Source organism: Cnephaeus nilssonii, assembly GCF_951640355.1.
Source record: "Cnephaeus nilssonii genome assembly, chromosome: 9".
NCBI lineage: Eukaryota > Metazoa > Chordata > Mammalia > Chiroptera > Vespertilionidae > Cnephaeus > Cnephaeus nilssonii.
In genome coordinates this window covers 4,279,924-4,304,271 of record NC_137080.1, presented here as the reverse complement: position 1 = coordinate 4,304,271, position 24,348 = coordinate 4,279,924, and the positions used below count along the sequence as shown (strand labels likewise).

The 24,348-nt window shown below is 44.9% G+C and overlaps 1 protein-coding gene across 3 annotated transcripts; it reads right to left on the bottom strand.

Moving 5' to 3' along the window:
* Positions 1 to 794: 794 nt before the first annotated feature.
* Positions 795 to 20,107, bottom strand: RSPH3 (radial spoke head 3). Of its 3 annotated transcripts, XM_079781452.1 has the most exons (9): positions 19,807 to 20,107; positions 15,857 to 15,944; positions 13,781 to 13,922; positions 12,379 to 12,524; positions 11,197 to 11,400; positions 9,493 to 9,655; positions 6,601 to 6,687; positions 5,653 to 5,967; positions 795 to 920 (listed from the first exon to the last, which is right to left on the bottom strand). In XM_079781452.1, exons 1-8 carry the CDS (start codon positions 19,908 to 19,910, stop codon positions 5,690 to 5,692), a joined length of 1,212 nt encoding a protein of 403 aa, XP_079637578.1. In that variant the 5' UTR covers positions 19,911 to 20,107; the 3' UTR covers positions 795 to 920; positions 5,653 to 5,689. The 3 variants fall into 3 exon arrangements, with proteins under 3 accessions (XP_079637578.1, XP_079637577.1, XP_079637579.1); XM_079781451.1 differs by lacking the exon at positions 795 to 920 and having other exon boundaries at positions 5,584 to 5,967; XM_079781453.1 differs by lacking the exons at positions 795 to 920; positions 19,807 to 20,107 and adding an exon at positions 16,263 to 16,529 and having other exon boundaries at positions 5,584 to 5,967.
* Positions 20,108 to 24,348: the final 4,241 nt, after the last annotated feature.

Here is a 24,348-nt window from a genome sequence, read left to right as displayed (position 1 = left end):
TTTAAATTTTAATACTTTAATGAGTTAAAATGTAGTAACTTTGACATAAGATTCTTGCTCCACTCCTCCAATCTGGGTGGTTGTTGCTGTTTTTCTGTGTAATGGCCTTCCTGACCAAATTCTGTGAATTCTGTATTCTTTGTTGTGTGCTGCCAGATTAAGTCTCCGCTCAGTTAGCTTAGTCACCAGCTAACGATTAGACAGATTTCCTTAAGTGCCCAGAACCGGTAAGCCTCTCCCCTTGGCTGATGGGCTCTAGATGTGTTGGGACATGCCTTCAGGATTTCAGCAGTTTACAACTCTGACTTAGCTTTCAATTCTTGCTCACGCAGAACCTCAAGGTGAGCCAGAGGTGAGTCTTCTCGGGGCTTTCTGGGCATGCACACAGCCCGACAAGGCACCCTACACATGTACACATCCCCAGGAACGCAGTGAAGCCCTTCAAAGCGCTTAATGAACATCTCAGTTCCCAGATTTCCCAAGGTTTGTGGCCAGCCCCTTGTCTGCCTCAGGCAGCTGTGCTATTAAACAAGTGCTGCTCTTTTCTTTTTCTTTAAATTTTATAAATGCTCTAGTGTTAAAACTTTCCTCACTGAGCAAGCTCTGAGTCAGTCAAATAAAGATAAGCCCTGTGAATGCACTTTTCCAGGGAGCTGCCAGACAGGTCAAATAGTGACAAATTTCTAGGAATGTGGCTTTTGGGGCAATCTAAGCCTGTTCTGCTTCCTCCAGGCTGCTGGTTTTCTCGGTTCTGAGTCTGTTGGTCTTCAAAGCTAACATAGAGCTGGGAAGAACGAGGGCAAGTTAAAATGCCACAAAACTTACTGTTCCTACCGATTTTTAGCCATTTTTCTTGAATAAGTGCTCTTCATTGATGCAAATCTTTGATTAATTTCCTAAGTTCTGAAGATGTTGATTTTCTTTAAATGAGAGGGAGAGATAGAAACATCAATGATGAGAGAGAATCATCAATCGGCTGCCTCCTACACACCCCGCACTAACATCCCTACAGAGCTGCAGATGACTTTAGGGCAAGATAAGGCATTCAGTGCTGCTTCTGAAAAAATTAAAAAATGAGCAATAAAATGGCAATAAATACATATGTATCAACAATTGAACCTAACAACAAAATAAATGAACAAGCGGAACAGAAACAGACTCATTGATACAGAAAACATTTTGAAGGCTGCCAGATGGTAGGGGGGTTGAGGGGGTAGGCAAAAAAAAAGTGAACGGATTAAGAAGTACAAATTGGTTGTTACAGAATAATCATGGGGATGTAAAGTACAACATAAGAAATATCATCAATAATATTCCAATAACGATATATGGTGTCAGATGGGTGCAAGATTGACTGGGATGACCACTTATAAGTTGTGCAATGTCTAATCACTGGGGTGTACATCTGAAACAATTATATAATGATGCATGTCAACTGTAATTGAAAATAAAAAATGATATTTAACAAAAGATATTCCATGTGAATCTAGAGACTCCAAGGACTACAATCTATTTTTGAACTCTGTCCACTAAGGTCTCTTGATGGTCATTAAATTATGTATGAAGTTGAAGGCAAGTTAATTTTATTTTAGGATTTTACTGACACCTAGTGGTAAGTATGGATGTCAATTTTATATATATAAAAGACCAGTAGGTATGATGCACACTGACCACCAAGGGGCAGACGCTCAATTCAGGAGCTGCCGAGCAACAGCAACTTTGCAGAGTGCCCTCTCACATCGGGACCCCTCGGGGGATGTAGGACTGCCAGTTCGGCCCGATCCCCGCAGGCCAGGCCGAGGGACTCCACCTGCAGGAGGGACCCCGCTCACTCCGCAGATGCCCTTCGAGCCCCGGCACCGCCCCAGGTGGGGCAGACCGGGGAGGGACCGTGGGAGGTTGGCTCTAGGATGTGTCCGGCCTGTCTCACCCAGTCCCACCCTGCTGGCCACCTTCTAATTAATTTCCTTTCAATGTGCACGAATCCGTGCACCAGGCCTCTAGGATAATATAAAATCTTAGATGATAATATACACAACTATTATAAAAATAAAAATATTCAGTATTTATAAAAATTATAAGTGTACATAGTGATAAAAATATATATTATGTTTTTAAGAAAGGTTTTTAAATGATTTTTTTAGAGAGTGAGAAAGGGATAGGGAGAAAGAGAAACATCAATGTGAGAGTAGAACATGCCCCCTGCTAGGGATTGAACTGCAATCCGGGCATGTGCCCTGACCAGGAATCAAACCTGTAACCTTTCAGTGCATGGAATAACACCCATCCAACTGAGCCACACCGTGTTTTACACTCTATTTCTGAATGGATTGAAAATTGCTTAAATGTTATCTTTAAGGTATTTTTATCCTAAAATTTCAAACTTGTATCTTGATTGATTTTATTTATAAGTAACTTACAATACCATTACTGTATCTTTTAACTTATATATTCAGTTAAAGTATTTTCATAATTATGAAAAATAAAAAATATCATCTAAACTATCAATTTATTAAATTTTAATTTGTAAGTTAACTGCAATCATTAAAACACAAAGGTAAATATGCCCTAATTCAAAGTGAGAATTATAGATACCAATCTAATACCATTAAGAATACTTTTTAGTGATAGTGACATGCTATTTGTAACATTCTTGTTTGTATTCCTGACTGCGAACAAGCTTGTAAAGGTTGGTTCTGATCAGACCTAGGAACTATGACTAAGAAACAATAGGTGCTAATTGGTCTATGGGGCAATTCAACCCATGTGGAGCCTTTCAGAATGCCTTCATCCTAAATAAACTGAGTTTGTAAATGGCTTTGACTGCTGAGCTAGGGAATACAGACACAAGTCACGATGCCTACCTACACTAGAGAAAATTACTTCTACCTGACTGATCTATTTTAGTGATCTGAGAATTTATGTCAGGGAAACAATCTCTATTTATTACATACCATCCATTTTATTACTATTTAGCTTCTGTTAGCTTAGTGTTAGTTGAAAGAACAGAAAGGAAGAGAACTCATAAGAAGAGTATTAGCAAATGTGGGCAAAGCCAATGCCAATTTGAAGATTTTTATGCATTGAATCCATTTGCAGAGTTGCTTACAGTTACAAAAACCTAGACATATGGAACCTAAGCATATTGCCTTATGATTTACCATTAAATATTGCATGTGTTCGAAGAATTTCTTCAAAAACTTTGAGAAAATTTAAAGTTTCCATTCAGTATTTTTTTCTCCAGATAATATATAACATATTTCTCTGGTTTTTTTCCACAGGGACAATTCCCTAACATCTCAATTACTTTTGTTTCTCTCTAGGATCGAACAGGATGGCAGTTAGGGTTAACCAATTTCAGAGTGGGGTCTACAGATCTCTCTCTCTCTCTCTCTCTCTCTCTCTCTCTCTCTATATATATATATATATAATATATATATATGTTTTTGCTGTTTTTTTTTTAAATCCTCACCTGAGGATATTTTTCCCATTGATCTCTTCAGAGTGTGTGGAGCAGAGGGAGGAGGGGAGAGAAAGAAACATTGATATGAGAGAGACCCATTGACTGACTGCCCCCTGCACGCGCCCCAACAAGGGTCGGGGATCGATCCTGCAACCCAAGTACATGTCCTTGACTGGGAATCAAACCCGAGACCCTTTGGTCTGCAGGCCAATGCTCTAACCACTGACTAAAACTGGCTAGGGCAGATTTCTGTATATTTTAAATAAACTGAGTTAACTTATGGAATTATATAGCACAAGTCTGAATGGTTTAGCAAAGCGCCTGAGAAGTGCTTAGTGGACTGGATTATTGTAAAAAAAGGAATGGAATTTGTAAAAGATCATCTCAGCTCCATTTTGAAAGCATTCTTAAGATTGTAGGTATTTTAAAGTCAATAATAATAATAATGATCAGCAACAACCCTAATTAAAAAATGTTTTGGTCTTCTTGCCAAAATCAATCTTATACATTTTAGCGTGATTATGAAGACTGTTCAACAACATGGAACTAACCCAGCAATGGATAACAGGTGCAACTCCGATTTTAAAAATGCTGTTAATACAATAATTCACTTAAAGTTATTCTTTGTAACCCACAGGACTCACGGCTGTTTAGAAGAAAGCCCACTAGATGAGAAGAAAGAAGATCTGGGTCCCAGCTTTCATCCCATCACCTAGTAGGCTTGCCACTTAAATCCCCGCGCTGGGTTTCCTTACTCGCAGCCCTAATTCCACGTATCTCCACCGCTAGGCGGTGCGCAGGCCCGCATGGAGCCTGGCACACAGCAGGCACGCAGTGAGTGTTCGCTGGCTAACCGCACTCATGACGAGGCTGAAAATTACATGCTGTCACTAGTACTTTCAGAAGGGGCGCTATGAGGTGTAAGTGATACAGCGATGGGTGGGAAAATGGTTGGAGAACCTTATACAGCTACATAGTCATACAGTACAAGTCCTTTTTATAACTGGAGAAAGATATTCTTCCCCATTGTTAAAATATGGGCACATTTTTGGTACCTAATTTAAGAAGAAATTGAGGTAAATGTGTCAATAACTGCAAGTTATTTCAAACCACTACAGCTTATATATCTATAAATATTCTGAGAGAAATAGGCTATATCTACCCAAAAGCTCAGAAGACTTCAGTGACTGCTGAAGAGTAACATGAGCCCTAGCCAGTTTGGCTCAGTGGATAGAGTGTTGGCCCAAAGACTGAAGGGTTCTGGGTTCGATTCTGGTCAAAGGCACATACCTTGGTTGCAGGTTTCTCGGCCTGGTCAGGGTGCATGCAGGCGGCAACCAATCGATGTATCTCTCTCACATCGATGTTTCTCTCTGTCTCTCCTTGTCCTTTCCACTCTCTCTAAAAATCAATGGAAACATATCCTTGAGTGAGGATTAACCCCCCCCCCCCCCAAAAAAAAAGAGTAACTTGACTTTAGGGATAAAATATCTGATTTTCAATAGTGCCACTAAATCTCCAAACAAGTTCAGATTAAAAAGTTAATCTATACTGTAGCAGTCATAATTCATAATGTCTTACCATATTTTAATAGGAGTTGAAAGGTCTGCCCTGGCCGGGTGGCTCAGTTGGTTGGAGCATCGTCCCGCACTCCAAAAAAGGCTGCAGGTTTGATTCCTGGTCAGGGCACATACCTAGGTTTTAGGTTCAGTTCTCGGTCCCGGTACATACAAGAGGCAACCGATTGACTGTCCTCCTTCACATGGATGATTCTCCCTCTCCCCTGCCCCTCTCTCTAAAATGAATTAAAAAGAAATCTTGCAGCACACTGGTGTGCCTTGGCGTACCAGATGAAAATAGCTGCTACAGAGAAGGAAAGCTCGATGGCCGACATCACTGACGTCTAACATTACAGATCATATTTACTAAAAAGACCCCAAACCCACAAATTAGAAAGATTAAGGAAAAATATGTTAGTTATATATAGTGATAATGGGAAGCTTGTAAATAAGCATAATTCTCATTAGTTATCACGTCCTGATATTCTACTATTAAATAAATGAAGTATTTAAATTTTACTTATTATTAGTTTTATTTCAACATATTCTATTTGCGCAGTCCATTAGAGAAAAAGTCACGTTGACTAAATTCAACATAATTTGCATAGCCTGAGGGCCTCCCGTCATTACCTGGTTGCTTGCAATGCTGGTGGGCTGTAGGTTGGTTTCACCCCTCCCAGGATTCCCTGCCTTGTAACTGTTCTTCCCTCCCCAAGGACCTCCTCAGTCCTATCGGATCTTCTTCCTCCTCTTCTTCCTCCATTAGCTTATCATATGGGGCATCTGTGCTTGGGAGCGGCCTCTGCTCCTGGAATTCATAACCCATCGTGGGGTCTCTCATGGATCCAAGACCACCAGGCCCCTCCTCGGGTTTCAGAAACGGATGCTTGTCCTCCTTTCGCTCATACGTGGTCAGCCTCCTCTCAACCACCTCACGAATCAACACTGAAAAATCGCATGGACAGAAGTGACTGTGATTTTTGTATTTTAGTGGTGATAATGCTGACTGTGGATGCACATAGAACATTTACCAGACCTCATCCCTTCCCCATGTCAACGTCTTTTATAGTCAGTGCTTGTCCTTTCTGAGCCACTTAATGAATCAAATATGAGTTATATTCAATGCCCTCTTAATAAGATATCACTTATAAAGTAACGACAAAAGAGATTAATTCTGATCAAAGTATAGAACAGTGGTCGGCAAACTGCGGCTCTCGAGCCACATGTGGCTCTTTGGCCCCTTGAGTTTTTAGCAAAGGCCAGCATAGGAGTACCCTAATTAAGTTAATAACAATGTACCTACCTATATAGTTTAAGTTTAAGTTTAAAAAATTTGGCTCTCAAAAGAAATTTCAATCGTTGTACTGTTGATATTTGGCTCTATTGACTAATGAGTTTGCCAACCACTGGTATAGAGGAATAAACAATAATATTGAGGGTAAAAATTTGCATGTTGGTTAATTAATATAACTAATGTACTGAAAAATTAAGAACTAAAACTGTAAAGTTAACATCTTTCTTCTATTTATTCTTTCTACTGAAAAATTTGAGAGATGACTTCTAAATAAAATAACTTACTGTCAAGCACTGTCCTTCCCACCATGCTGTGCTCCATGGTTTTGTCAACTTCGTTCATTAGCCATGGAAGGAATCCGAGCTCAATATCTATGATAAAAAAATTAATTATAATCATTAAGTAATTTTTATGAATCATTATAGATAGGAAGAATCTGCTTTCCCCCCAAGGTTACAACGTCAATATTGTCAACATTGTTTTCTTAATACAAAATGTCAAATAGGCTCACACCGCATTAGTTTTGCCATATTCTCGCTGTATATGCTGGCCCACTTCCTGTCCATTGCAGTAGAAATAGTATTTTCAAAACTATGAGGCCTTCCTTCAGAGTTGACTTTACAGGTGCATTGAGATGGAGTAAGGAGGTGGGGGTGGGTGGGGGTGTGGACTTGGGAGAAGAGCAATCTACATGCAGTGCCAACCTGGGATTGAGCAACGCCTGGAAAGTCACGCCCCCACCTTAGCCTGGGGCCAACGGCAGCTGATCAAGGCTCGGAGGGTATAGGTCAGAGGGCATCTGAGACAAAGGCCTCTAGACACTGGGGGTTTCCATAGTGATAAAGCTGTTCAAACTGAAATGGAAATCCACTACGGTGTGAGCCTTTTATTCATTTTTATTGTTTTAAATATATTTTTATTGATTTCAGATGGGAAGGGAGAGGGAGAGAGAGATAGAAACATTAATAATGAGAATCATTGATCAGTTGCCTCCTGCATGCCCCCCACTGGGGATGGAGCCCACAACCTGGGCGTGTGCCCCTGACCAGAATCGAACCCGGGACCCTTCAGTCTGCAGGCTGATGCTCTATCCACTGAGCAAAACCAGCTAGGGCTGTGTAAGCCTTTTTAAAATATGGCCCAGCTCTAACCGGTTTGGCTCAGTGGATAGAGTGTTGGCCTGGGGACTGAAGGGTCTCAGGTTCAATTCCAGTCAAGGTCATGTACCTTGGTTGTGGGCACATCCCCAATAGGGGGTGTGCAGGAGGCAGCTGATCGATGTTTCTCTCTCATTGATGTTTCTAACTCTCTATCCCTCTCCCTTCCTCTCTGTAAAAAATCAATAAAATATATTTTAAAAAATTGGTCCATTCTAATATACATTTTAATGTTCAAAAACAGTTTTTTTTAGGGTAGGAATCTAATTTTTATTTTTCAATTGGATGACAACAGTGTGATAGAATATTATATTCACTACTATAAATAATTTCAAGCTAGGCATGAATCTCTGTACAAGCCTCTAAAGGACCCACATGGGCTTTTTCAGAACCTCATGCTAACCCAGCAAGCTGGAGGCAGGCAGCGCGGAGAGCTCTGGGCCTGCACTGGAGGGTCTGGCCGGTCTGAGCCTCCCGCCTCCCGGGGGAGTGGTCAGGAGCAAGGCCATGGGAATTAATGGGAATTAACCTGCCCTATCCACCCCACAGGGTTACTGGGAGGGTCACGTGGTATCATGTATGAAAAACATGATATAAATTAGAAAGCACAATATAAATATAAACTAATAATATTTGTGTGCAATCTGACCTCTGCGTATTGAATTGAATATGGAATCAGTGAGAATGCACATTACTAACATCTGCCCCCAAATACCACTGGCCATTTGAAACAGGACCTGTACACCCAGCGTTGTGGATTTAAGCACTTCTGAGCCCCAGGAAGGAGGGTGGCAGTGAGAAATGGCAGCCCTGACACGCCATTGGCCAGATGAGCTGAGGGGAGGGGCTCCGGGGATGCTGACAGTCTGGGTCTTCAAGGCAGAGATGGATCAGTCGCCTTTTCATCTCTAACACCCAATACAGTGGCTGGGACGGTGCTGGCACCTAACTCAATAAACAAGTGACCTTACTCGCTGCCCTGAAAAGTTTTTTTTTAAAATTGATTTCAGAGACAGGAAGGGAGAGGGATAGAAACATCAATGATGAGAGAGAATCATTGATCGGCTGTCTCTTGCATGCCTCCTACTGGGGATGCAGCCCGCAACCCGGGCATGTGCACTTGACCAGAATCAAACTGGCTCCTGGGTTGACATTCAACCACTGAGCACACAGCTGGGCCAGGGGTTTTTGATTAGAATAGTAAGTCAGCTGAGAAAAAGTTAATAACAACAACTTACATACACAGTGCTTGATAGCTTACAAAATTCTGTATGGATTATGACATTTAACTCCTAAGTAATCCTCATTTCACAGTAAGGAAACTGAAGGTCATAAAGCTATTTAAGGATGAGGCTGGGTCCCAAACCCAAACTTTTTCACATCAAGTCCATATTTCTTCCTACTATCCAATGCTGCTTCTGAATAAAGGCAAACTGGCACCCTAAAATCAAGAGCTTTATAATACACTCATTAGTAACACCTTTTACCTACAACAACTACAATTGACTTTTACATCTGCATCAGAGATAGGAAGATTCCATCTGCACTAATAAAAGAGAAACATGCAAATTAACCATCACTCTGCTACGCCCACCAGCCAATCAGAGTGAGTATGCAAATTAACCCAACAAATATGGCGGTTAATTTGCATACGCAGACGGGGAGTGAAGACTAAAAACAGCATAGAAGGAAGAGGGAGGGAGAGCGGAAAGCGAGGCAGCAGTGGCGGAGGGAGGGAAAGCGCGGAGGGGGGAGTGTGGGGCGGTGGCGGCGGGAGGGAAAGCACGAGGCAGTGGCAGCGGGAGGGAAGGGAAAGCACTGGGCGGCAGTGGGAGGGAAAGCGCGGGGGGCGGGAGGGGTGGTGGTGGTGGGAGGGAAGCCCGCCGGAAGCCCTGTTCTTGCAGGAATCTTCCTGCAAAGGGCTTCTAGTTTGGAAATAAAAGCGGGCAGGAGATAAATCTGAACTGTTAAGAAGACGCTTATTGTGACAGGGTTAAGCTAACAGAAACCCCCACAAACCTCTTTCAATGGGATCAAAGAAGTAGCCCCCGTCCTTGAGGCTGTCGAACACGGAGGGGAGCAGGTCGGACAGGTAGCGCTGCGAGAAGGCGCGGGCGGCGATCTTCTGCGACGTCTCCTTGTGCTTGTGCATCACCTCCCACTGCTGCTGCTTCCGGCGCTCCTGCGGGACACACCCAGCCTCATGGCGACTCAGCGGCCACGGCCTCCCCGAAGCGAGTTCGAGGAAGAATTGGACTTACATTTGTATCAAAAGAGTGGACAGCAAGATGTCTATTAAAGGTTTCTAGTTTCCATCAAGATGGTAATGAATTTCAACAGCTAGTAGGTACGGAACTCAGAGATGGAGCTTACGGTAAAATTCATCTCCTGGTCCATTTTCAAGTAAAATAACTTCAAGATATATACGTTTGTATGGATATCAAAGGGTTATAATAGTTATATGTATTTTTACATAGCAGTATAAGTATTGTATTATAGTTGCTTTAACTATAAGTATAAGTATTATAGTTGCTTAGATGTCTTCAGTAAAGAACTTGGGCCAATGAATTGTCTCAGTTGTAATGATTTTTTGAAGTCATAAAGTTCCCAAAATGATAAAACCTCTTTTTTGTTGCTGCTGCTTCTTGTAGACCATACGATCCCTATAAAGGTAATGGGCCATATGCTCTACTCCCATGCACAAGTGGGTACATGATATATTTTCTAATTACGTCTGTTTCAAGGTTTAAGCAAATGCAAATATAGATGATTTGTATTTTTCATTTTTCATAATATATTTCCTAAATGTAAATAAACTAAAAAATAAGTACTCTGATAAACCTCACTGATTATTTCAACAAAGCTCATTTTGTCAGTGTTCATTGTATATTTGTAAACAAATAGCGTTGCATTTGCACAATCTTAACCATAAGCCGTATGCTCCTCCCACTGGGGAGGGAACTGAAAGTCCACTTGATCAGGCACCGAGTAGACTATCCCAACAACTCAGGCTTTCCGCGCAGCACGGGGGGGGGGGGGGGGGGGGGGGGGGGGGGCTCTTTGGGGAGCTGTCTGAGCTGTGCTAGGTCCCGGCGCTCCTTCATCACTCCTCCCGCCGATGTGAGCCAGGGCGACGGGAACTGCCAGACACACCGAGCCCAGTGTCTCCTAGCTGGAGGTTAGTGGCATATTTTAAAAATTGGATTCTACAAGTTTCCTTATGAAAGGTTGTAAAAACCTGTAATTTTAAAGATGTTCTCTAAGGACCCAAGTGGTTCTGGTGTATCCCTAAGGATATGAGAGGGTCTAGCCGCTGAGAGAGACCAGAACTCTACACAGACGCTCTGTGTCTTATCGCCCACCCATTCAGATACACTTACCTTTGCCGTCCACCTTTCCTGCCGCTAACTTTCGGCAAATGGATCTGTTCTTTCACTGGGGCTCTTGCTAGTTAAGAGTGCCTTGCAGTTGGGACACATGTAACTTAAAAAACTTAGGAGTTGTTGGTACTCCATTTAGGTACAGTTACATATGCTGGGATTTAAAAACATGACTCAGCTCACAAAGGATCTATGATCCGAGAACAGGAGAGACCTAAACAAATACTATTCGTCTTTTCTAGCACATTTCCGGAGACCTTTCGCTCTGTAACAGACCACGTGTCATTGTGAACACACTTTGCTGCACAGCCAAGGGCTGTCTCAGAAGGAAACGGAACCCTACTTTTTCCTCTCGGTGTCGCCGCTCTTGCTCTTCCAGCCTCTGGACCTCAGCCAGCTCCACGTTGCGCAGCTCTTCATACGCGTACTGAGTGGCCCGCAGGTCGGCCAGCTCCTCCTCTTCCATCACCTCCAGCAGAGCCTGCTCAATGGTCTTTCCCACCAGGACTTCCAGCATCGGTTTCACTTCCAGATCAAAGTCAAAGAGCTTAAATGCACAGAACAAAGCAAACGTCACATTTTAATCATGAACCAAATGCTCAATGACAAAACACCCAGAACGGCAGCAGTAACACCATCCTATGTCTGAGGGTCTCTGTGTGCCAGACCTGTGCCGGGGCTTTGTCTATGGTTCCGTCCTCACAGCCCTGCAGGCACACAGAGGAGCATTCTGTTTACAGGCAAAATTAAGTCAGAGTTACAGGAAGATCCACGCAGTCTTCAAAATGAACCCCGATACTCAACAACTTTAAGGTCAGACCCTAAAACCCAAGAGAAATATCCTTTTCTTTCTTATTCCCTGCCTTTTCTACTAAGTTTTTACTGGTTGTTTTGATAACAGTTGAAAAACCAAGGAACAAGAATAATGGGCATTATGGTGATTCATCTCTAGGATTTAAAGGCAAAATATACTCTTCTATGCAGATTATGAAGACTTATTTGATTTCTCCATTTCAATGATGGTTCTTTCAAGTTCCTTCAAGTCTTAACCTCATTTAAGTCGTTACGCATAGAAGCATTGCCTTCTCTTCTTATATTTCAGAACATATTTCACATTGATATGAAAATGTAATTGTTTTAGAACTTTTTGACATAGATTATCTTCATAAAAGTTATGTAATTTATAAGCAACCAATAGAATTTTTTATCTCAGAGATTATTTTTCCTTATTTGGTACAAGTCTACTTATACTCGTACATTAAGCAAGAATGCAGACACATAAAAGCAAAAAACATAGCTAACAATTTTTATCTCTGATCAGCAAAGAGGGGAAATCAGAACATGGCATTTAAAAATATTTCTGGGTACTTCAGAATAAAACTATTAGAGATAAATTTGGAAAGAAATCCAGTGAGTAGAATCTTTCTGATTGTGCAGTGGTTTGTACTCCTATTAAGATTTTAACTAAACCTAACTTTACCTATTTATAATGAAGACAGAAGGAAGTCCGAATAATGTACTATACCTCTCCTTCTTCGATTTGGGTGGCCACATCTTGGCCAGTTTTGGCAGGAATAAACAGTGGTGTTGGTGGTTTGTCCAAAAATGCATCTGTCTGGCATTCCATATCAGCTTCTATTATGCGGTCAGCAATTTCTTCAAGGTATAATTCTAAGAGAATACCATATACATTGAGTTTGACATTCTGGTCTATTTCAAGCATATATCTGTATCTGAAACTTCAGCTCCTTCAAAATAGAATTAAATGGATAAGAAAATAAGTCTTAGAAAGTGCTCAAATGGGGTATTCAATTGACATGTTGTACTAAGCATTTTTATATATTTGGAAGACCAGAGAGTCACTAAGGCTAGAATATACTGAACGTCAAGAAAGCACTGAGCTTTATATTTGAAAATGAAACTAACACCCTAGACATATATAAGATGCAAAGCATAGTATGACATGGAAAGTTAATAATCCTATAAAATTGAGTCCTAAGATAGTACACATATAAAGATTTGAAAATTCCTGTATATTTAAAAGTGTTATGCCCCATGTATAGTCTCTGAGATATAGAAAATACTCAACAAAAGGTAGCTACTGTTGTATCACCTAATATTTTGATGATATATAAACGTTAAAATGAATCTGTCACAGAATGACAACTATATTGGCTAATCACACTTACTCATTCTAGACTTGGCCTCAAGGTAGGGAAAAAGCGTAATGGTTCTCCTCCTTTGCCCTTACCACCCGGAAACAGCTCTGACGAACACGCTCACCATCGTGGCCGGGTGCAAGGTGCCCCTTGAGTGGTTCCGTGGCCGTCCATGGAAGCACCAAGTACTGGCTGACTGTCAAGATTCTGTCAACCACACGGCTAGACCCACAGGCCCGGGAAGCCCTCCAGCTGGGAACAGTCAGACCGGCAGGAAAGACTCGGCACCAGCCGGCGGAGGCCACGTGGCCCGGAGCACGCGAGTGAAAGGAGAGCAGCGGGAGGACAGACCAGGCCGTGTGAGAGGCGGAGGGCTCAGCGCCGGAAGGGCTTACCCCTCTCAGGGGGCAAATAAAATGCCCAAACTAAACTACAACGTTCTCCTCTCCTGTGAGTCCAACAGTGATTCATGTTGGACTATAAAAAAAAGTGAGAAATAATCCCAGTTTGAAAATATATACGTAAAAAGGGCTAAGAGAGAATTAATCTGGTCATAAAATTCTTTAAAAAAAATCTCACATTGCCATGTGTAGCCAACATAATAATAATATGTAATCGAGGAATTTTTTAAACGAATTGCCTTCTACTAAGTGGCTGGGGAAGTACTGGGGAGCATAACAGATACCTAAATAACAGGAAGGCCAAATAACAAGAACTGGCAGGAAACTGAGCACGCAAGGAGCCAGTGGCCACGGCCCCGCCACCCACCTGTCTGCACGTCCACGTGCTTCCTGCCCTCCACGGGCTCCGGCGTGCGCGGGCGGAGCTGCTCCTGGGCGCGTTTTTTGGCAGCCGCCCTCTTCTTCGTCTCCTGGAGCTTCTGAGCATGCTCGTCAATGGCCTGCCCGCGCTGAGAGTGACGGAAAAGGGCCTACAGTTTAGAAACCATTTCTCAAAGCAAACAGAAGCGCATTGCAAAAGTGACTCCTGGGGAGAAGCAAAGCGCCCGGCATCGCGGCTCCTGAGCGGCAGGGACCTGGGGACGGAAATGTCATTTGCACTTGGCCAGGTGACTACCAAGGTGTCTGACAAAGCACAAAAGCAGCTTGAAAGTACGACTGTTAAGTGGAATAAATCGTGCAGAACCTTATCTAAGAAATCGTTTTCCTCATTCAAGTATTTGTAGCAGGATTTCCTCTCGTGCCTAGTAACCGAGCACCCTATCTAATGAAAGAGTAATATGCAAATTGACTGTACCCCCGCTACACCCACCAGCCAATCAGGAGCAAATATGCAAATAAACCCAACCAAGATGGCTGTGGCCACAGAGAACAGGAGGGAGGCTTGGGTTTCACCGGCAATGGAGGAAGCCAAGCTTTCCACCTGCCCTTACCGGCCTAGGCCTCCACTCAAGGCTACAAAGTTTCAATTATAGAAGGTAAACAAATCCAAACAGAAATGGCGGCAGCCACAGAGCTGGAAGAGTAGGAGGCTAGTGTTGCCCCCGGCGATGGAGGAAGCCAAGCTTCTGCAGCCCTGGCTGGCCTAGGCCTCCACTCCAGGCTACAAAGTTTCAATTATAGAAGATACATCAATCCCAGATACCAGGGCCTCCGCTTGGGTCGCCAGGGGGCATGGTCAGCCTGCAAACCACCACAGGCCCCTCACCCAGGCCACCCCACGCCCCAAGGGAACCCCCACCCTGATCCGGGACACCCTTCAGGACAAACCAGCTGGCCCCCACCCATATACCAGGCCTCTATTCTATCTAAAAAAGAGTAATATGCAGATTGACCATCACTCCAACACACAAGATGGCTGTCCCCATGTGGTCAAAGATCCTGACCCCATATGGACACAAGATGGCCACCACAAGATGGTGGGATCAGGCCTGCAAGGGAGGGCAGTTGGGGGTGATCAAGCCCGCAGGGGAGGGCAGTTAGGGGTGAGCAGGCTGGCAGAGGAGGGAAGTTGGGGGTGACCGGGCCTGCAGGGAAGGGCAGTTGGGTGGGACCCAGGCCTGCAGGGGAGGGAGAGCAGTTGGGAGGGACCAGGCCTGCAGGGGAGGGCAGTTAGGGGTGACCAGGCCTGAAGGGGAGTGCAGTTAGGGGCAATGAGACTGGCAGGGGAGCAGTTAGGCATCAATCAGGCTGACAGGGGAGTGGTTAGGGGGTGATCGGGCTGGCAGGCAGAAGCAGTTAGGGGCAATCAGGAAGGCAGGCAGGCGAGCAGTTGGGAGCCAGCAGTCCTGGATTGTGAGAGGGCAGTTGGACATCCCTCGAGGGGTCCCAGATTGGAGAGGGTGCAGGCTGGGCTGAGGGACATCCTCCCCACCCTGTGCACGAATTTCGTGCACTGGGCCTCTAGTACCGATATAACCATCCAGGCATAATAAATTTTAATATACAGTTAAGAAATTGAAAAGCACTACGATTATTTTTATTTTTCAATTACAGTTGACAATAATGTTTTATATTAGTTCCAGGTGTACATCATAGTGGTTAGCTAGTCATATCTTTGATTTGGGTATCAGGGCAACATTGGCCTCATAGAATAAGTTGGGAAGAACTCCCTCCTCTTTTATTTTCCAGAAGAGACTGTGTAGAATTGATGAAAAATCTTTTTCACATGTTTGGTATAATTCTCCAGTGAAACCATCTGGGCCTGGAGATTTCTTTTGGGAAACTTTTAAATTAGAAATTCAATTTCCTTAATAGTTAATAGGACTATTCATTTTTCCAGTAATCCATTTTTATTTTATTTTATACATGTTTTAGTCTGCAACAGATTAGAAATGAAAACAAACAAACAAACTGGCCCTTCACTTTACTCGAATCTGCTCACCTGCAGTTCTGGATGTAGAGCGTAAGTGTTGCCGCGGACCACCCTTCTGTCATACATGATGTTTCCGAATGGCAGAGGCTCGTCAGGCCTGTGAGAGAGCAAATTCTGAATAACTGCTGGTACCTATGAGGCCAACTCGTCTTTTATAAGACTTAGACTAAGATGGAAATATTTCGAGGAAACAGGTTTTTGTTTGAGCACAGTCCAAAAAATAACGGACAAATGGCTGCCACTTAGGGAATGCTGATGATATGCCCTTCACAAGTATTATTTTATTTATTGCGCAAGATAAGCTTAAAGTTGGGAAATGTAATCCTCATTGGAAAAAAGAGGAAGTAAACTCAGAAAGAAGTCTGCTGGTGAGTGGCAGAGCTGGATTTGGGCTGTGAAACTTTAAACTACTTACCACTAAAAACTGAAAAGGGGCCTGGCCGGTGTGGCTCAGTGGTTGAGCGTCATCCTACGAGCCAGGAGGTCACAGTTCGATTCCCAGTCTGGGTGCATGCCCGGGTTGCAGGCTCCATCCCCAGTATGGGGTATGATCAATGATTCTCTCTCATTATTGATGTTTCTCTCTCTTTCTCTCTCTCCTTCTCCCTTCCTCTCTCTGAAATCAATAAACAAATATTTAAAAAAAAACAAAACTGAAAAGGGGTCTGCCCTAAAGAACTGACAAAAGTTTGATTCAAGGACTAAAAAATTACATTAATAGAAACAGGCTTAATGAAATAAAACAAGTTAAACTTCTCATTGTTCTTTAACTTCAAAGATCTTTTAAAATTATATTGTTTTAATTTGGAGTATAATGATCAACAGTGAAAAATACAGTTGATATTTTCATCCAAGGTTCTTTAAATGATATTCATTGTATGGCTATAAAACCAAGTATCTAACTATACCAATAACGTCTCTATCAGAAATGATGTTGAGGGGGTACTCTGCTGCTTATGTACCACAGATGGGAACCCCATTGGACAACCTGACTTCATACTACTGGAACCCGGCCAGGCTGGACTGCTCGTCCTCCGGCACGTTCAGCTCCGCCGGCCGCCCCTCCCTGAACCCTCCCTCCACGCCTCTGTGACACACCGCGTCCCCCATGGCCTTCCTGCTCCTTCTCCCACGCTCTTTCTCACCCTGTGCTGACAGCGCCTCCGTCCTGGAGGATTTCCTTAGGGCTCAGCCTTCCCGCGTCCTTGGTTAAGTTCATCCATTCTCAAGGCTTCACTTAGGACCCGTATGCTTAAAGCTCCCCGTTTTATGTTTAGCTCAGAACTCGCCTCTGAGCTCTAACCATGTGCAGCCAACTGATCTGTTCGATGACATCTCACTAAGATGTCTCAAAGGCAACCTTACAGTTGAACTAACGAGGATTCCCCCACTCCACCTCGCTACTCCTTTAGTGTTCCCTCTTTCATTTGGCTTAATCTAGAAGCCTGGGAGTCGTCACAATTCTTTCCTATTCCCCAAACCTACATCCAGCAAGTCCTATTGATTCTAACCAGCAATCTTTCTCACATCGTTCTACCCATGCTCCACACCCCACTATCTTTTACCTGGGCTATTGCAAAAGTCTCCTAACTGTCCGGAACAAAATTTCTCCCTCAATCTGGCCTATAAATTGTAGCCAGGCAGCTGTTAGAATGGAAAAATCCAAACATAACTCTTACTTGATCCAAGCCTCCCAGTGCTAATTAATGTAATAATGAGGGCAAACTTTAGTTGAGTTTTATGCTATCAAAAGCCAAAAAGAGCCCTAGCTGGTTTGGCTCAGTGGATAGAGAGTCCTGGGTTTGATTCCAAGCAAGGGCACATGCCCGGGTTGCGGGCTTGATCCCCAGTGGGGGATGTGCAAGAGGCAGCCAATCAATGAGTCTCTCTCATCATCGATGTTCCAATCTTTCTATCTCCCTTGTTAAGTTTGTTTACAACATGGAAGTGGGAGCAGAGGTGAGCAAGAGATAATTAACATTGCCTTTATTCATCCTTATTTTGCATTTTTCCTTTGTTTCAAAAAGCATATATTACTTTTGTAAATTGAAAGTTGCCAATGAGGATAATTGTAAACTGAAAAATAAAATAAAATGCACATACATATACCACACTCCTCCCAATGACTTGAATCAACAGATTAGTTCAGTATAAGCAACGTCCTGCAACTTATCAACTAATTCTATATAAAAAAATCATTCCGAATGAATCACCGATGATTCCTATTTCACCTGTTGGTCAGATTTAATAGTAATGACTTATAAGCAACCACTGGAAGGTACCAGGAAGTGTTTTTGTTGTTCGTTTTTCAAAGGAAATGCAGGGTCCCTACCCTTTATTTTCATTTTTTAATTTAAAAATATTTTAAAATTGATTTCAGAGAGGCAGCAAGAGGGAGAGAGAGATAGAAACATCAATGATGAGAGAGACTCATTGATTGGCTGCCTCTTGCGCGCCCCCACTGGGGATCGAACAGGCAACCGGGCCTGTGCCCTTGACCAGAATGGAACCTGGGCCCTTCAGTCCACAGGCCCATGCTATCCACTGAGCCACACCTGCTAGGGCCAGAAAGTGTTTTTTTTTTTGTTTTGTTTTGTTTTATAATTTTAATTTTATTTTTATTATGGTATCACAGAACGTGTTTTTGAAAGAAATGCCTTTTGAAACTGAATCCTTTTACAATATAAATAATCTCTCTCCAAGTTTAAAGTTTCTATTTTGGTTTTCTTAAAAGTGATAAGTATTTATTAAAAATGCCTTTGTCAGAATAAGATAATTATGAATTTGGACTCAGTTTTTTAAATAAGCATCAAGAGTTACATTGCTGCCCTAGCTGACGTGGCTCAGTGGATAGAGTGTGGGCCTTCGAACTGAAGGGTCTGGGTTGCTGGCTCAATCCCCAGTAGGGGGCATGCAGGAGGCAGCTAAAATCAATGATTCTCTCTCATCTCTCCTTTCCTCTCTGAAATCAGTAAAGATATATAGATATATATATATATATATATATATATATATATATATATATATATATATATATATATAAAGGTTCCATTGCTGGTGCCCGACCATTAATTCTGCTGTTTGTATTGGGTGCTTATTGTGCCTCAGGCAGGGTCCTGGTGAGACCACAGACGGAAAGGTTCCTGCTTCCATGGAATCTGCATTCTTGGGAAGTTCTGATGATTCCAAAAGTGGATGCTTATGGAAGGAACTTCAAGAGAACCATAATGATTACGGTCCTTTTAAAATATAGATATTTGGCCCTGACTGGTTTGGCTCAGTGGATAGAGCGTCCACCTGCAGACTGAAGGGTCCCGGGTTCGATTCCAGTCAAGGGCACATGCCTGGGTTGTGGGCTCGATCCCCAGTAGGGGGCGTGCAGAAGGCAGCCAATCCATGATTCTCTCTCATCATTGATGTTTCTATCTCACTCTCCTCCTCTCTTAAGTCAATAAAAATACATATTTAAAAGATATATAGATATTTGAATATTAGCAAATGCTCATCAGTGTAAGAATACCACTTGGGGTCCAACATGAAAGGATCACCTGATTTTTGACCACAGACTGGCGTGGCTCCCGTTTTGGAGGTGCGGTTACTGTGTGACACCTTTGTACCTGTTTTCCGATTTGCACCATGGAGTCACAAAACCACCTCCACAGCCCTGCGGACTCGGTAAGAAACTACGTGAAGGACTGGAGGAAGGTGCCTGGCCCACAGCTGGCCCACAGACACGTCAGCGGGGTCAAACTTGGTGAAATGGGTCAGCAACGCACGATCCCTAGCAGTGACTACGGGGGGACCCCAGGCCCTCCGGCCCTCGCCCCCCGCGCGCCTGAGAACGGCCAGGGCCGAGCTTCGTCTGGGCGGCGCCGAGGGACCGGAGAGCGCGGGGCGGGTGTCCCGCGGGCGGCGGCCCGGATGGGAGACGGGGGCACCCGGGGCTGCGGTGCACTCACTGCTGCGCCAGGCTGTCCCGGTAGCGCAGGCGGCAGGGGGGCGCCCGGGGCCGGCTGGTGTAGGTGTAGGTGCTCATGGCCCCGGGGGTGGCCACGCCGGGCATCGGAGCGCTCGGCTTTCCGTGGAACCTGGCTTCGGGGCGGGCGGCGCCAAGGCGTCGTGGGGCCGGGAGGTTCACGCGGTGCCAGGCCGGGGTGCCCGGCGCCGGGAGAGGAGGAGGAGAGGCCGCGGCAGGGAGGGACGTTGCCGGGGCGAGAGGCGGGAGCCGCACTCGGCAGGCGAGCGGGAGCTCAGAGCCGCCGGCGGCGCCCCACCGGTTGCCCAGCAACCCCGAGTTCCGCCGGGGGGCGGGACCTCCAGGCCGATTCGCGGGGCGGCTTTCGTGGGAAGGTCCCCAGGGCTGCGCGCTTCCGGCTCTTGACTCCGCCCACCGTGCCTCCCGGGCAGGTGCGCCTGCGCGTTAGCAGCTCTTTGGCCAGGAAGAGGGGCGTGGCGCCCTCGGCTGTGTCCTCGGGGAAGGCGCGGCGGTCCCGGCCCCACTTCCGGGGTGGCTTTGGGGCGGGTGTTGGCGCCGTTCCCCCAGGCCCTCGTGCTGCCCCGGGCTGCCCACGGGGGCGCCATCGCACACAAGGAGCACCCAGGCTGCCCTGGGGTCTCCCAGCACCGCCACCTCTCCCACCTCGCCTCGCAGCCTTGCCTGCATTCCTGCCTTCCTTTCTTTCTTTTTAAAATATGTTTTTTAAAAAAATATATTTTTATTGATTTTTTACAGAGAGGAAGGGAGAGGGATAGAGAGTTAGAAACATCCATCAGCTGCCTCCTGCACACCCCCCACTGGGGATGTGCCCGCAACCAAGGTACATGCCCTTGACCGGAATCGAACCTGGGACCTTTCAGTCTGCAGGCCGAGGCTCTATCCACTGAGCCAAACCGGTTTCGGCTTAAAATATGTTTTTATTGACTTCAGAGAGGAAGGGAGAGGGGGAGAGGAACATCAGTGATGGGAGAGAATCCTTGGTTAGCTGCCCTGGCAGGATCGGGCCTTGAGCCTGCCCCCGGGCCTATGCCCTGGCCGGAATCGGCACGCTGGCCTCCTGGTTCTTGGGTCCGCCTCCATCACGGAGTCCCCACGCCTGCCCTGTTGCCGGCACCTCAGGACGCTCCGTCCACCCAGCCACAGGGGCCGCTCCGCAGGCATCACTTTGGGAACGGGGGTGGCGCTTTGCTGGGCCTTTCCGTGAGGCCCCGGTGCCGGCCCAGGCTCTGCAGAATCACACGCCATGGGCTGGGCCTGCGCTTACATGCGCAGAAGCGTTGGGTCCGTGTTCCAGTGTCAGCAATGCTGTCTGTGTGTAAGGGAGTGTGTGTTTCCCTGAGAGACCTAATCCGAGGCGTGGACTCCGTCACCACAGATTATCCTTCGGAAGTGTGGCTGCTGTCTTCACTCCTGAGGCCCGTGGACCAGCCTTTTAATGGAAAGGGTGGTAGCAGTAGCACATGCATTTACACGTTTTTTGCCACAAGGTGTCACTAATACTTTGTTAGCTTTTAGCCGATAAAATAATTGCTGCACAAGTACACCTTGCATTAAGGAATTACTATTTAAAAAAACCCCACATTTACAAAGTATGCCAACTAGAAGGCAGTCATTGACATGGCGGGAGGGTCGGGAATGGTTGGTGTGTGCACATGGCCAGGGGGAGGGAGCCTGGGCCCCAGGCAGGAGTCCGCAGAGCTGGGTGTGGGCCGAGAGCACTGAATTTGGAGTTGGGGACTGGAGTTGAACCGCAGGTTTGCACTTGCTAGCTGTGTGACCTCAGGCAAAATTTAAATGATTCTTTGTCTCCTTGACAAAGACAACATATTTGTTGTTATTTTAAAATAACAGATAATACACACTGCTTTCCTTGTGTTACACCATTATTTTTGCATATCAAAAGAGATAATGTGTATAAGAGTGTTTGGAAAATGGTGAAGTATTATGTAAACGAGATTTAAAACAATTTTTGTAAAATGTAGGCCTACCTTCATAGCTGTGTAGGTATTACATTAGACAGTTATGCCGGTGAAGATTCTTTTCTTTTTTTTTTTTTTAAGTATATTTTTATTGATTTTTCACAGAGAGGAAGAGAGAGGGATAGAGAGTTAGAAACATCGATCAGCTGCCTCTTGCACACCTCCCACTGGGGATGTGCCCGAAACCAAGGTACATGCCCCTGACCGGAATCGAACCTGGGACCCCTCAGTCCGCAGACCGACGCTCTATCCACTGAGCCAAACCGGTTCCGACCCAGTGAAGATTCTTGACTGCACATGGGAGAAACCCATCTGAACTTGCTTGGCAGGAAGAGAATTTTGAAGTTTACCAGGGTAGTTCCTGTGACTTCAGGAATGGCAGTGTTGTGGGGATGGGCTTCGGTCACCACTGGAGTCAGGATTTGAATGACACCCATGTGGGCACCCCCATCCGGCCCCCCATTAAAATACTTGAAGATTTCTGCTACCCAAGGCAGCAGTTAAAAACAAAAAATTCAGTCTGGCTGGCGTGGCTCAGCGTTGAGCGACGATTTATGAACCAGGAGGTCACGGTTTGATTCCCGGTCAGGGCACATGCCCAGGTTGTGGGCTCGATCCCCAGTAGGGGGCGTGCAGGAGGCAGCTGATCAATGATTCTCTCTCATCATTGATGTTTCTATCTCTCCCTCTCCCTTCCTCTCTGAAACCAAAACAAATATATTTAAAAAAATGAAAATCTCAGTGATGAGGACTTTACGGTCCACTAGGATTTATAAGACCAACCTATTCATGTCGGACCAAAGTGCAGGCGTTCGATTGGCCTCCGGACACTGCTGCCATTCCACAGAAAACGCATTTCTCACATCACGTGCTCTACTCCATGTTTCAGAAGAAATGTCATGTTTGATGACCTTTTAAAACTGATTTGGTCCCAGTATCTGTTCATATTGGCTTAACTCTTTACCTGGTGGAGATACGATGCTCAGAAGGAACCCCCTCCTGCCCCCACCCTTTCTCCAAGTGAGAGCTGAAGGGGTCCGTGTATTGATCCTTTTCCTGGGCAGGGAGTCACATGTTTTTCTGCATCTTTTCTGACTTTTGCCTGACTTGTGGTACTTTTAGCTGGGCAAGACTAGTGAACGGCGTTTCACTTCTCAAGCTTCTCTTTATCTTCCTTCCCCCGGGACTTGTGACTGTCCCAGCATTGTCTATGGGGGGAGGGGGCAGTATTTCGTTATGTACATAGGATAATAATGTCTAGAAATGTTGCTGACCTGTTGTTTTTCTGTTCCTTAAAGGAAATCTCAGAATCTCAGACACACTATCATTTCCTCTTGATCTAAGAAGTTAGTGACTCACTTCAGTAAGAAATATATCCTTAAAGGCACAGAAAAAAAAATACTAAGAATCATAACATTTCTAGTTTCTATTTCTGGGTAACTAGTTGCCCCAGAAATGAGTGGTTCAATAATAATCGTTTTCTTATGCTCCCAGGTTCTGTGGGCCAGGAGTGTGGGGACAGGAAGCAGGGGCAGGCTGGGTATCTGCTCCAGGAGGCTTGGGAGTGACTCAACTATTAATGTTGAAGAGAACCTCAATTTTTAATCAAGCAAGCTAAAAAAAAAATTAACTTTTATTCTCTTGACAGAAAATATTACCAAATCAGTTAAAAAAATTTTAATTGATTTTTAGAGAGAGGGGGTGGTGGGGGGGGGGGAGAATGGTTGATTTGTTGTTCCACTTATTGATGCATTCACTGGTTGCTTCTCGTGTGTGCCCAGATCAGGGATCGATCCCCAAATCTTGGCGTATTGGGACTACACTCGAAGCAACTGAGCTAGCTGGCCGGGCTACAAAGTCTTTATTTCTAGGCAGAAGTGACCAAAAGGGGCGTGCACCCTAAAACTGTACAAAAGGGAGCGTTACGGAACTGTCTCGGAGTCTGTAATGTCATTCCTGGGGGCAATGTTGATGAGAACATTATGTGATTTTGAGGGGGATTTTGTTTGTTATAAAAATACAGCTTCGTTAAATTTACACTTTATTTAATGTCAGCTTCATTAAACTGACGGCGTGTGATTTTGTTTCTCGCTCTGTGTAAACATTAGTGTTCACTCTTGAATCTGTGCTGGTGACTTTACATTCTTTTTTCTTACAGGAGGTCCGGCTTGAAGGAGGGGAGCCGAGACCCCCGTTCTCTGCGAAGCTGTTGTGTGGATCTGAGGGGCATATTCAGGGTGGGAGCTGCTGTGTTTCCTCGAGAGAGAGAGAGAGAGAGAGAGAGAGAGAGAGAGAGAGAGAGAGAGAGAGGGAGGGAGAGAGGGAGAGAGAGAGAGCGCACTCAGAATGGGGTGTTTACGATCATTTCCTTCCATTTACGATCATTTCCTTCTGAAGGAAGAGCTTCCGGGCTCTCAGGTCGGAGGGAGAGGATGCTCCCACCTCACAGGGCACACCGTGACTCAGAGCGTGAGAAAAGGGCGCTCAGGTCCTGGGACGTTTCCAACACAAAGCCATGCTGGGCT

Bases quoted from the DNA above. Each gene is read 5' to 3' on its own strand.
- RSPH3 (XM_079781452.1), bottom strand. From the start codon at position 19,910: ATGCCCGGCGTGGCCACCCCCGGGGCCATGAGCACCTACACCTACACC. The intron at 15,945-19,806 runs GTGAGTGCACCG...GCTCTCTCACAG, and splicing joins CGGGACAGCCTGGCGCAGCA to GCCTGACGAGCCTCTGCCAT. The intron at 11,401-12,378 runs GTATAGTACATT...TGTGCATTTAAG, and splicing joins CCCAAATCGAAGAAGGAGAG to CTCTTTGACTTTGATCTGGA.